Below are 13043 nucleotides of genomic sequence, written 5' to 3'. Positions count from 1 at the left end.
GTTAATAAATATTATTGACATAAGTTGATTTTGTTTTTTGTTTTTGTTTTTGTTTTTTGTTTTTTTGAGACAAGGTCTCTCTATGTTAGCCCTTGCTGTCCTGGAGTCACTTTGTAGACCAGGCTGGCCTCGAACTCACGGCAATCCGCCTGCCTCTGCCTCCTGAGTGCTGGGATTACAGGCGTGCGCCACCACGCCCGGCTTTTGTTTTTTGTTGTTGTTGTTGTTGTTTTGGTTTTTCGAAACAGGGTTTCTCTGCGCAGCCTTGGCTGTCCTGGACTCACTTTGTAGACTAGGCTGGCCTCGAACTCACAGGGATCCGCCTGCCTCTGCCTCCCGAGTGCTGGGATTACAGGCGTGCGCCACCACCGCCCAGTTTACTGACATAAGTTGAACACACTGAAATTGAATTGTATTTCTTTTATCCTTTTTTCAGGGAGGAGGGGCTTTGTGCAGCCCTGGCTGTCCTGGAACTCACTCTGTAGACCAGGCCTCCACAGGCATGTCCCATCATAGCTCGGCTTATTTGTCTTTCTGTTCCTTATTTCACTCAACACAATGTCCTCTAGGTCTGTCCACATTGTTACAAATAACATTAATTTTCTTCTTAAGGGCCAAATAATAAATCTATTCTTTGGGTGTATACGTGTGTGTGTGTGTGTGTGTGTGTGTGTGTGTGTGTGTGTGTAACTTAGGCTAGCCTCAGACTCAATATATAGCCAAGAATGGCCTTGAATGTCTGAGAGTCTCCTGCCTCTATCTCCCAAGTTCTGGGATTACATATGTCCACCTAGCCTGGTTTATGCGGTGCAGGGGGGGGTCTGGACTCAAGTCTTCATACACACTAGCAAGCCTTCAACTCGCTGAGCTATAACCCAGCACTTAAAATCTGTTTTGTTTCTTTAAGGCAGACTCTCACCCTTGTGGGTCAGGCTGGCCTCCAGCTCTCCTGTGGTGATTCTCCTGCTTCAGCCTCCCGAGCAGGACTGCAGCACGCACGCTCACACCGTCTTTACCCCTGAGCTTTGCTTTACAGTGTGGCTCCTACTTCTTTTTCCTCCCACCCTCGACCCCAGTTCTCAACCTAAGACAGCACACTGGGAACAAGTTTTAAAAAAAACAAAAACAAAAAACCACCACCAGGTGGACATAATCCCAGCACTCGGAAGGCAGAGGCAGGTGGATCGCTGTGAGTTTGAGGCCAGCCTGGTCTACAAAGTGACTCCAGGACAGCCAAGGCTAACACAGAGAGACCTTGTCTCAAAAAAACAAAAAACAAAAACAACAACAACAAAAAACCACCACTACCACCACCAAAAACCAGGCGTGATTGAGAGATAAAAGTCGTTTCTCAGATTCTCAGATACCTGAAGCATCCTTGGCTCCCACAGGTCGGAGCTTCGGCACTCCTCCTTGAAAGAGGCCCCCCTTGGGCTGCAGTGCAGCAGCTCCAGGGCCAGGACTGTAGCCACCACCGCTCCCTTTGGGCTCTGTAAGGCAGAGGTACGGGTTTCACTTCAACTGCTCTGAGCTGCTGACCAAGTCAGCCGGGAAGAGAGCATTCCTCTAGCGAGGCTTTCCTTTACAAACATACCAGTCTTGCTTTGCCTCTCTATCAGGAGGCAGCACAGCACCTCCAAGCACGCAAACAAACCCAAGAACACAGAGGCCTCACAGCTGAGCACCTTTATGTGGTGACTACTAACACAACCCAAAAGAACAAAGGGAAGGAGGGGCCCTCTTTACTTAGGGTGAAGGAAAATAACTCAGTTGAAGATTCCTTTAAGCAGAGCTCTCTGGGCTCAGGGGATGGAGTGTGAATGACTCTCCTGAGGCCTGCGAGAACGGGCATGTACAGCAACTGGAAAAGCAGCCTTGGTTTCTGCCAAGAGGCTTCCAGGAATGTGGTGGTCTCCAGAGAGAAGAGCCAAGGATGTGCCATGACAAACACTAGCAGCAGGGGGGGAGGAGGTTTAACCCTGAGAGAATCAAAAAGAACTTTTATGGTCTTCAACTCTGCAGCTCAAAGGGCAGCTAAGACACCCAGGACACCATTTTCCCACAGACGCTCCAGAGAAGTCTTCCAGGCCTGGATGCTAGGAAGAAAGCTTAGACTCACTCTCAATGACAGGAGCGCTCCGATCATTGACATTGGTCACCTTCTTCAGTTTGGTCCCTTTACAAATGTCTTGTAGGAGGGCGCCTCGGTTCCGCTGCTCATCTCTGCTGAGTTTGGGCTGCTCTGTGTTTGCCTGGAGGAAGAAGGGAAATGCTAAGTCTACCCTAAAGAGCCCTTCTATTACAGGACTGATGTAAGTGGCTTAAGCCAAGGGGTCCCGTAAGGTGCTGGTGCAGCACACTCAGATATTTGTGCCAGTGTGCATCATCAATCACTCTTAACTCCCCACTTTCTTCTGCAAAGGGCGCAGACCTCCCTCCCGCTCACAAGCTTCTGAGGGAAGAACCAGCCATGACTTTGCGTCTTGGATGTGTTAACAGAGCAGCATCGAGAACACACGCTCTACCTGAGGCACCAGGCCTCGGGCACTGTGCTTACGAGTACTTAGATTACCTCGCTTACAATTTGAAATATTCCTACAGAAAGGTGTGATTCCCGTGATCCACATTTCAAAGTGTGGCTCAGAAGCTGAAGAGTGTCCATGGTCATGAATCAGTCACTGGTAAAAGCGAGAAGCCACACCTCAGCACTGACTCTGCAGGATTTTATCCCAGCTTATCCGTTACCTTCCTACTCCTTTGTCTTCTATACAATGTTACACAGTAGACCTGGACAGTCCTACCCCAAAACTGAGGAAAGAATGGTTCTAGAAAGTTAAGAGCACCTTATTAGCAGACACCAAGCCAATTTTTCAAACTTTAAAATGTTATTTGTCATTTCTACATGTGCCCTGCTGAACATGCAGAGGACAGTTTTCTGGAGCTGGTTCTCTGCTTCCACTTTGGGTTCTAAAGACTGAATTTGGGTTACCAGGTTTGCAGAGAAAGAGCCTGTACCTGTCAGATGGGAGCCAAGTTTGCTTATTTTTTTCGAGAGAGGGTCCCCCCTTTTTTGTTTTTGTTTGTTTGTTTGTTTTAAGACAGGGTCTCTCTGTGTAGCCTTGGCTGTCCTGGACTTGCTTTGTAGACCAGGCTGGCCTCGAACTCAGTGATCCACCTGTTTCTGCCTCCCAAATGCTGGGATTACAGGCTGCACCACCACTGCCCAGCTTTACTTCATTTTTTGTATTTGTTCTTATTTTATTTTTGAGACCACACCTCACTACTTAGCCCTGGCTGACCTGAATGCATAGAGAGCCACTCACCTCTATGTCCTGCTACACTTAGCTTTTTTGTTTGTTTCCTTATTTTTCTTTTTTGTTTTTGGTTTTGGTTTTTTCGAGACAGAGTTTCTCTGTGTAGCCTTGGCCAACCTGGACTCACTTTGTAGACCAGGCTGGCCTCAAACTCACAGCAATCCACCTGCCTCTGCCTCCGGAGTGCTGGAATTAAAGGTGTGCGCCACAACGCCCAGCTCTGTTTGCTTATTTTTCAAGACAGGGTTTCTCTGTGGTCCTGGCTATCCTGAAACTCAGTCTGTAGACCATGCTGACCTCGAACTCACAGAGATCAGCTGACCTCTGCCTCCTGAGTGCTGGGGTTACAGGTGTGCACCACCTCAGCTGGTTAGATTTCATTTTTTAATATATGTGCTAGAATAAACTGAGGACCTCACCCTTGTGACGCAAGCACTTTACCTAGTGAGCCATCTCCCCTCATGTCTGACCTAAGCTTCACATACACAACAGCAAGTACAGTAGACCTCCAAATGAATGTCCTACACACACCTGAACTGTAACACAGCACTGATACGGGGTCTGGATGCACTTGGTGTGCCTGTGTGCGTGTGTGTGCATGTGTGTGTGTGCACACGCACTTAGCCAGGAAGGTCAAAGCTAAGTTTCAGAGGTTCTCTCCATCTACCATGGAGTCAAGCTCAGGCTGCCAGACGTTAGCAACCATTTCCACCTGCCAGCCCACATGTAGAGCTTTTTAGGGTCTCAATGAAGCCATTAAAAATCAAAACCAGGCCGGGTGTGGTGGCACATGCCTTTAATCCCAGTACTCAGGAGGCAGAGGCAGGTGGATCGCTGTGAGTTTAAGGCCAGCCTGGTCTACAGAGTCCAGGACAGCCAAGACTACACAGAGAAACCCTGTCTTGAAAAACAAAAACCAAGCCGAGCGTGGTGGTGCACGCCTTTAATCCCAGCACTCGGGAGGCAGAGGCTGGTGGATCGCTGTGAGTTCGAGGCCAGCCTGGTCTACAAAGTGAGTCCAGGACAGCCAAGGCTACACAGAGAAACCCTGTCTCAAAAAAAAAAAAAAAAAAAAAAAAAAAAAGAAAAGAAAAAAAAGAAAAACCAAAACCAAAACCAAAACCAAAACCAAAACCAAAAAAAACCCCAAAACCATTCTGAAGCTGAATGCGGTGGAACACTCCTGATCACCGTGGCTAGCTGAGATGGCAGCATCTAGAGTTCAAAGGTGAGTAGATTATGAGCGGGGCTCATGGTTTCTACAACTAAAGCACAGGGAAAGACTGAAATCTACAGAATTGTAACAGACAAAGAAAGAGGTTTTACAAACCAACAGTTAAATAATCAAAGGGCATGACCACTGCACAAAAGAAATTAAACAGCATGCAAATATTTAGAAAGTCCAGCAACACTTAGAATTAAAAAGAAGGCAGGGTCTGAAGAAATGGCTCAGAGGTAAAGAACATCTGCTGTTCCTACAGAGGACCTGGGTTCAGTTCCCAGTACCCACATTAGTCAACTCACAACCACTCCTAACTCCTGTTCCAGAGCTAACATTCCGCTCTGGCCTCCTCTGTGGACACCAGGCATGCACACTGCGCACATACATACAGGCAAGCAAAACCACTCGTACACATAAGTCCTTGTTCTTTCTATTTAAAAGTAAATATTTTGGGCTGGGCGTGGTGGCACACGCCTTTAATCCCAGCACTTGGGAGGCAGAGGCAGGCGGATCGCTGTGAGTTCAAGGCCAGCCTGGTCTACAAAGTGAGTCCAGGACAGTCAAGGCTACACAGAGAAACCCTGTCTCAAAAAACCAAAAAAACAAACAAACAAAAAAAAGTAAATATTTTAGGGCTGGAGAGATGGCTCAGAGGGTAAGAGCACTGACTACTCTTCCAGAGATCCTGAGTTCAATTCCTAACACCACATGGTGGCTCACAACCATCTATAATGTGATCCGATGCCCTCTTCTGGCCTGCACGTGTACATGCAGACAGGCCACTGTATACATAATAATAAATAAATAAAATTTATATTTTAAAAATAGAAAGCAGGCTAAAATATAATATATTCTCTCTATTAAGTTAGTATAGTTTATAACTATTTGACTGTACGCATCATGACAACAGGACCACTGCTCACTGGTCTACAGTGCCTGGCACATGGAGGAAAATCGCAAACTGTTAAGATGAAAGCTAGGTATGGTGGGAGGTTGAGCCAGGAGGACTACTTACATTGAGACTAGCTTAGGCCGCACAATAGGACCCTGTCTTAAACACCAGACAACAAAGGCTGAGCATGGTGACACGCACCTTTGATCCCAGCACTTGGGAGGCAGATCTCTGTGAGTTCAAGGCCAGCTTTGCCTACAAAATGAGTTCCACACCAGCCATCACTACACAGTAAAACCTGTCTCAACAAAACAAAAACAGGGTGCTGGAAAGATGGCTCAGTGGTTAAGAATGCTGGCTGATCTTCCAGAGGACCTTGGTTCAATTCTTAGCACCTACGTGTTCTGTCTCCCTACACTGCCTGCTGTTAAGTGTGTCTATGCAGGGAACTCCTAGGTATCTGGTGGCCTATGATCTGGAAGGCATGAAGAAGACCGAGAAAGAAGGATCATACTGTAAGTCAGAGACCAGTCACATAGTGAGAGCCTGTCTCAAAATGCTAGGGAAGAGAATTTTAGTTAAAATTCAAATATATGGTGGGGCGTGGTAGCACATGTCTTTAATCCCAGCACTCGGAAGGCAGAGGCAGGCGGACTGCTGCGAGTTTGAGGCCAGCCTGGTCTACAAAGCGAATCCAGGACAGCCAAAGCTACACAGAGACCCTGTCTCTAAAAACAAAACAAAACAAAATTCAAATATATATTAAAATTATAGATAGTGCCGGGCATGGTGGCACACACCTTTAACCCCGGCACTCTGGAGGCAGAGGCAGGTGATTCACTGTGAGTCCGAGGCCAGCCTGGTCTACAGAGCAAGTCTAGGACAGCCAAGGCTACACAGAGAAACCTTGTCTAGAAGAAAAAAAAGATTATAGATGGTATTAAAAATGATTAATGGGGGCTGAAGAGATGGCTCAGAAGTTAAGAGCACTGTCTGTTCTTCCAAAGTCCTGAGTTCAATTCCCAGCAACCACATGGTGGCTCACAACCATGTACAGTGAGATCTGGGGCCCCCTTCTGGTATGTAGGTGTGCATGCAGGCAGAATATATATAAATAACAATAAAATAAATCTTTAAAAAATGATTAATGGATGTGGTTATCTTATATCTGTAATCCCAGTACTTGGGGGAATGAGGAAAAAGCACTTAAAAGTTTAAGGCTAGCCTGGACTACATAGCAAGATCCTAATACAAACAAAACCACAAGAGGTGTGGGTGAGTTCAGGGGAGATGGCTCAGTGGTTAAGAACATTTGCTGCTCTTGCAGAGAGGACCCAAGTTCAGTTCCCAGCAACTTTGTCTGGTGGTACACAGCTGCTTGTAACCATGGCTCCTGAGGACCCTGCAGCCCTCTCCTGCCTCCTGGGGCACCAAGCATGGATATGGTGCATATACACACATGCAGGCAAAACACTCATCCATGTAAAGTACATATAAAAGACATAAAAATACAACTGAAGAGCAAGCTCAGAGAGAAAGAGTGGTCAGGTAAGAAAATTTGTAAATATTAAACAAGTAGGATTGAAAAGAAAAAGAACAGAACAGCATGAGAAGTTCACCAATTTACTTAAAACTTTGAAAACAGCCTAGTGGAGAGATTACCTACCTGATTAAAGGTGGGAGGTGGGGGAGGACCGGGCGGGGGTGGAGGGGGAGGAGGAATTGGCATCTTTGCCCTACTCCCAGTTGGCACCGTTCTCTCTCCGTCTTTATTTGCAGCTTTAGGTCACTCATATACCTGTAAACAAAACCAAAATTCAAAACAACAGCTTTCTAATTAGAGGCCCTGATTGCCCAGGAGGTCTAGAGATTGGACAGGGGCCAGAGACCCCGAGCACTTCGTCCCCTCCATAGACGCTCTGTAAAACACCAACATACAGCCTCCTTTTATAAAGTATTTTCTTTTGTGGTACTGGGAATCAAACCCAGGGCCTCACGTGTGCTAAGCATGGGCTTCACCACCAATCTCTACTCTCAGCGCAATTAAAAACAAACAAGCCCACTATATTTTACAAGTTTTAGGTTCACGGCAAAACTGAGCAAGAATCACCAACAGTTTTTCTGTAACTCTGTCCCTATGCAGGCATCTCAGTCCAGTGTGGTTGCTGACCATACACTAAGAGTATGTCAGAAGAGCTGACAAACTTCTTCAAAAGCGGCTATACCAATTTTGGATTTGCACCAGCACTGAAGAATTCCTGTTGCTCCACATCTCTGCCAGCTCTTGGTGCTGCCGGTTTGGATTTTGGCCACTCTAGTAAGCACGTACTGTATCTTGCCCAAAGAACCTGAAGTTGATTGTGTTTTCATAAGCCTGCTTGCATTTGTGTATCTTCTTGGCTGAGGTGGTTTAAGTCCTTAGGTTTTGGGGGGGATGGTGCTAGCGCCTGAAGGTGTGGTAAGCCTATATTCTACCAGTAAGCTGTTCAAAACCCTAGCCTTACGTTTTTTTCTTTTTAACTAGACATTTCATTTTACTGTTGGGTCTTTAAAGTTCTATGTCTCTGTGAAGTATTTTCTCCTAGTTTGTGGCCTACCTTCTCATTCTTTTGATTTTTTTACAGCCTTTTAAGAATATACTATCACTGGTGGTGGTGGCGCATGGCTTTAATCCCAGCACTAGGGAGGCAGAAGCAAAGAGAACTCTGAATTCAAGGCCAGCCTGGTCTACACAACATGTTCCAGAACAGCCAGGTCTTCACAGAAAAACCTAATATAACAGACACACACACACACACACACACACACACACACACACACACACACTCATTCTCAGTTTAGAGGCATTCAAAAACAAGCTAGTGACCAGATTTGACTCATAGGCCACAGTTCACCTGTACCTCAGAATAGTCACACCCATGGAACTTGATTAGAGAATAAATACCACATGAGAAATTACCTACCTACTTGGTCATAAACACTTGGCATCTGGAACCTACATCTAACTGCCCGCCACAGTTTGCTTCATCTCAGATAGGACTGCAATGAGGGGACTGACTGACGTAGGTCAGTAAACTGACTAAAGATCAAACAAGAGCTTAAGAACAACACGTCCTCCGAAGTTTGGTCCCAAGAAAAATCTCTTTTCTTGATCTCCAAAATGGAAGCCAAAATAACATAGGCCCCATGAATACAAACTCATATAAGAAAGCTGCTAAATAAAGGGCCGGAAAGATGGCTCACCAGTTAGAGAGCCTGCTGCTTTTGCAGCTCTCACACCAGGGGACTCGGTGCCCTCTCTGGCCTCCACAGGCACCCACCCACATGAGGCACACAGACACACAGAAACAGAAGCAAGCACAAATCTTAAAAACATTCAAAATAAGGTCAACTAATCAGCTCACAGAGGAACCGCCTATAAACAAAGCAATGAATGTGATTTGGGCAGAGGGAGATTTGCAGTAGCGTAGCCGACAGTACAGATGAGAGCATGTGTGCCAAGCCAAGCCTAAAAGTCAAGCTAGCAAGACAAGCCACAGGAAGGCCTGCTTTTGAACTCCGCACAGGGATATCCATAATCCACTGTGGATAAGGAGTAGTTTTGAGCTGGAGAGATGGCTCAGAGGTTAGAACACTGGCTGCTCTTCCAAAGGTCAATTCCCTGTAAGCACATGGTAGCTCACAACCATCATGATGAGATCTGGTGCCCTCTTCTGGCCTGCAGGTGTTACATGCAGATAGAACACCATACACATTAAATAAATAATCTTTTTTTTTTTTTTAAAGTGGTTTTAATAGTCTCAAAGTCTTGGAGTGGAGAAAGGAAAGAGGAGCTATCCCACAGGTTGTCTAAGGCCAGGAGCTGTTGCAGGAGAATAGAATTGACCAGAAACTTGACTGACAAATCTCCAACCCCAACTCCTGCCAGTGTGATGTCCCACACAGCTGGACAGCACCTGGATGGTGTTCTCATGAAGGCTGCCACCTCAACTCACTTCAGAACCAAGCAGTGGGAGGTGAGATGGCTCAAGGCCTCCAAGCCTGACAGCCTGAGTTCAATCCTTAGGGCCAATACAGTAAGGAAAAAAACCTCTAACAAATTGTCTTCTGACTTCCACAAACATCCAAGCAGGAACTGGGGGATAGCTCAGTTGGTAATTGCACAGAGTTCAATCCCCAGAACCAACATTTTAAACAGCTGGGTATGCTGGGATGTGGTGGCGCACACCTTTGATCCCAGTACTTGGGAGGCAGAGGCAGGCAGATCTCTGAGTCCAAGGCCAGCCTGGTTTAAACAGCAAGTTCCTGGACAGCCAGCGCTACACACAAAAAATCCTGTCTCAAAAAAAAAAAAAAAAAAGCCGGACAGTGGTGGCACGCGCCTTTAGTCGCAGCAATTGGGAAGCAGAGACAGGCAGATTGCTGTGAGTTTGAGGTCAGCCTGGTCTACAAAGTGACTCCAGGACAGCCAAGGCTACACAGAGAAACCCTGTCTCAAAAAAACAAGAAAAAAATAAAAATAAAAACAAAGCAATTTTGTTATTGCTGTGAGTCTGGCATCGCTGTCATTACTATGAAAAACAAAGCAATGTAATAATTTTATAGTTGGGGTCACCACAGCATGAGGAACTGTATTAAAGGACTAGAGCATTAGGAAGGCTGAGAACAACCACTTCAGTCTTTTTTATCAAAACACGCTCAGAGAGCCAACGCTCAACGCCTGTGGTGTCAGCTACTTGGAAAGCTGAGGTGGGAAGATCACCTGAACCCAAAAGGTCAAGACCCCATCCCACTCAGTGCCCCAGACAGACTCTTAGCATCACTAAAATATTAACCAAAGTAGTAAATCTTCACACCCAGAAACCCTATCACCAAGGGGGTAAGTTTAAAATAAAATTGAAAGGTCATTCTCCACATCCAGAAGTGTCCTTCTTTAGCCAAATTGCCCATGACACCAAATAAGGCAGAGTGGGGCAACGGCTTCCTCCTCACAGTGCACAGAGCACGGTGAGCTCCCCAAGCCCACACAGACACAATCTCTTACTGTACGGATGCTGGAGACTTACATACTACTTGGAAACCTTCCTGGGTTAAAAGTCAACACATGGGCTGGGCATGGTGGTGACGCCTTTAATCCCAGCACTTGGAAGGCAGAGGCAGGTGAATCACTGTGAGTTTGAGACCAGACTGGTCTACACAGAGAAATCCTGTCTCAAAAAAGAAAAAACAACAACAACAACAACAAAAAATCAACACATGGGCTCGGTGTGGTGGCATACACTTTTAATCCCAGCACTTGGGAGGCAAAGGCAGGCGAATTGCTCTGAGTTCGGCAGGCAGATTGCTGTGAGTTCGAGGCCAGCCTGGGCTGAGTCCAGAACAGCCAAGGCTGTACAGAGAAACCCTATTTCAGACCTCCCCCGCCAAAAAATATCGCTCCTAAAAAATAATAAAGGCGGGGCTGGAGAGGTGACTCAGAGGTTAAGAGCACTGGCTGCTCTTCCCAAGGTCCTGAGTTCAATTCCCAGCAACCACATGGTAGCTCACAGCCATCTATAATGAGATCTGGTGCCCTCTTCTGGTGTGCAGGTATTACATGTGAACACAACATTGTTTACATAATAAATAAATAAATCTTTAAAAAAATAATAATAAAGGCCTGATATGGTGGCATGTGTCTTTATCCTCAGCACTCAAGGCAGGGTCAGGTGGATCTCCAGGTGAGGCCAGCCTGCTCAGAACAGCAACTTCAGGTAAGCCAGGACTGCAGAGTGAAACTATGTCTCAAAAACAAACCACACACAAAAGACAACAACAAAACAACCCAGAAGAACAACAGCGAAACAACAAGAAAGCTGGAAAATCAGGGGTTCCTTAGCACAGTGGTCCCCAGGACCAAGAACCTCAACAGAGGAAGAGGAAAAGCTGCCCAAGAGCACGGCACACTTGTCCAGGAGGCTACCCAACAGCAGGAGCCAAGCAGCTTCCTGCACTTACTAGGGAACTGACGTCCACACAGAATCAAGCACATGCATGTCTGTGTTCTAGGTCAGATAGAATGCATTTCTTGTGTCTCTAAAATCCAACACCGAAAAAAAAATCCAACACAACAGTCAAGAGCAACTTTCATATTACACTTATTTTTCCATCACCACTTCATTAAAAGGGTTATACAATTCAGAGCTCTCCTCTCTCAAAACAAAAGGAACCAAGTCTTTTCTGAAATTCTGCTCCGTCAAACATCTAGTAAGATAGATTTCTATCATATGCAAAGATGGAGATAAAACTCCAAGAAGACTTCATTAAGGGAATTTATTTTCCAACTATAGGCATCCCCCTGACCCCCTACCCCAGGACAGAGTTTCTCTGTGTAACAGTCCTGGCTATCTTGGGCTCATTTTGTAGACTAGGCTGGCCTCGAACTCACAGAGATCCGCCTGCCTCTACCTCCCAAGTGTTAGGATTAAAGGCATGTGCCACCATGCCCAGCTATGACTTTTTTTTTTTTTTTTTTTTGGTTTTTCAAGACTAGGTCTCTCTGCGTAGCCTTGGCTGTCCTGGACTCACTCTGTAGACCAGGCTGGCCTCGAACTCACAGCAATCCACTAGCTTCTGCCTCCCAAGTGCTGGGATTAAAGGCGTGCGCCACCACGCCCGGCGCTATGACAATTTTTTATCATATAAGTTTAATTGTGTAGGAAGCCTGATTGGCCCAGAAAAAAAAATTTTTTTTAAAAGGCACACACTTTATTTTTAGATTTATTTATTTATTTATTATGTATACAGTGCTGCACCTGTATCTACACCTGCAGGCCAGAAGAGGGCGCCAGATCTCATTATAGATGGTTGTGAGCCGCCATATGGTTGCTGGGAATTGAACTCAGGACCTCTGGAAGAGCAGCCAGTGCTCTTAACCACTGAGCCACCTCTCCAGCCCCATCCAGAAAAAAATTAAAATAAAATACTTACCATAAATGGTTTTTAAAGATTTAATTTATTATTTATTCTGCCTGCACGTGTGCCAGCTGGCCAGAAGAGGGCACCAGATCTCATTAGCAACGGTTGTGAGCCACCATGTAGTTACTGGGAATTGAACTCAGGACCTTTGGAAGAATAGAAGAGCTCTCTTTTGGGGGGGGGGGGTTCGAGACAGGGTTTCTCTAGGTAGCCTTGGTTGTCCTAGAATCACTCTGTAGACCAGGCTGGCCTTGAACTCACAGAGATTCGCCTGCTCTGCCTCCCAAGTGCTCTTAACCTCATCCCTAGCCTAAAAATAAATGTTTAAACTAAGAAGCCCTAGGTTTTCTAAAACAGACTATGTATGGGTAGGTTTTTTGTTGTTATTATTGTTGTTTTTAAGCAAAATTCTAGCAGGAGTGTTAGCATACACTTTTTTTTGTTTTTGTTTTTGTTCTGTTTCCGAGTCAGGGTTTCTCTGTGTAGCCCTGGACTTGCTGTCCTGGACTTGTCTGGTGTGTTGGCACACAATTTAATCTCAGCACCCAGAGACAGAGGCAGATGAATTTCTTTTGAGTTCTAGGCCAGCCAGAGCTATCTAGAGAAGAGTGACTCAAAAAGCAATAGATAGATGGAAGAATTAGCAAAGTCTCACACA

General features: G+C 45.8%; 1 protein-coding gene across 4 annotated transcripts in view; it reads right to left on the bottom strand.

The window, feature by feature from the left end:
• Positions 1-13043, bottom strand: part of WIPF2 (WAS/WASL interacting protein family member 2) — a 39035-nt gene that overhangs the window by 10321 nt on the left and 15671 nt on the right. For all 4 annotated transcript variants that reach the window (XM_084749369.1, XM_084749368.1, XM_084749371.1 and 1 more), the window contains exons 2-4: positions 7095-7226; positions 2120-2252; positions 1368-1490 (exon numbers count right to left, since the gene is read on the bottom strand). In XM_084749369.1, coding sequence (XP_084605495.1) covers positions 1368-1490; positions 2120-2252; positions 7095-7157 — 319 coding nt within the window. In that variant the 5' untranslated portion in view covers positions 7158-7226. The remainder of the gene's footprint in view (positions 1-1367; positions 1491-2119; positions 2253-7094; positions 7227-13043) is intronic.

Source organism: Acomys minous (genome assembly GCF_964271855.1).
Source record: "Acomys minous genome assembly, chromosome: 12".
Lineage (NCBI taxonomy): Eukaryota > Metazoa > Chordata > Mammalia > Rodentia > Muridae > Acomys > Acomys minous.
The sequence above is the reverse complement of the archived record's forward strand: the minus strand, read 5'-3'. Positions and strand labels throughout refer to the sequence as shown.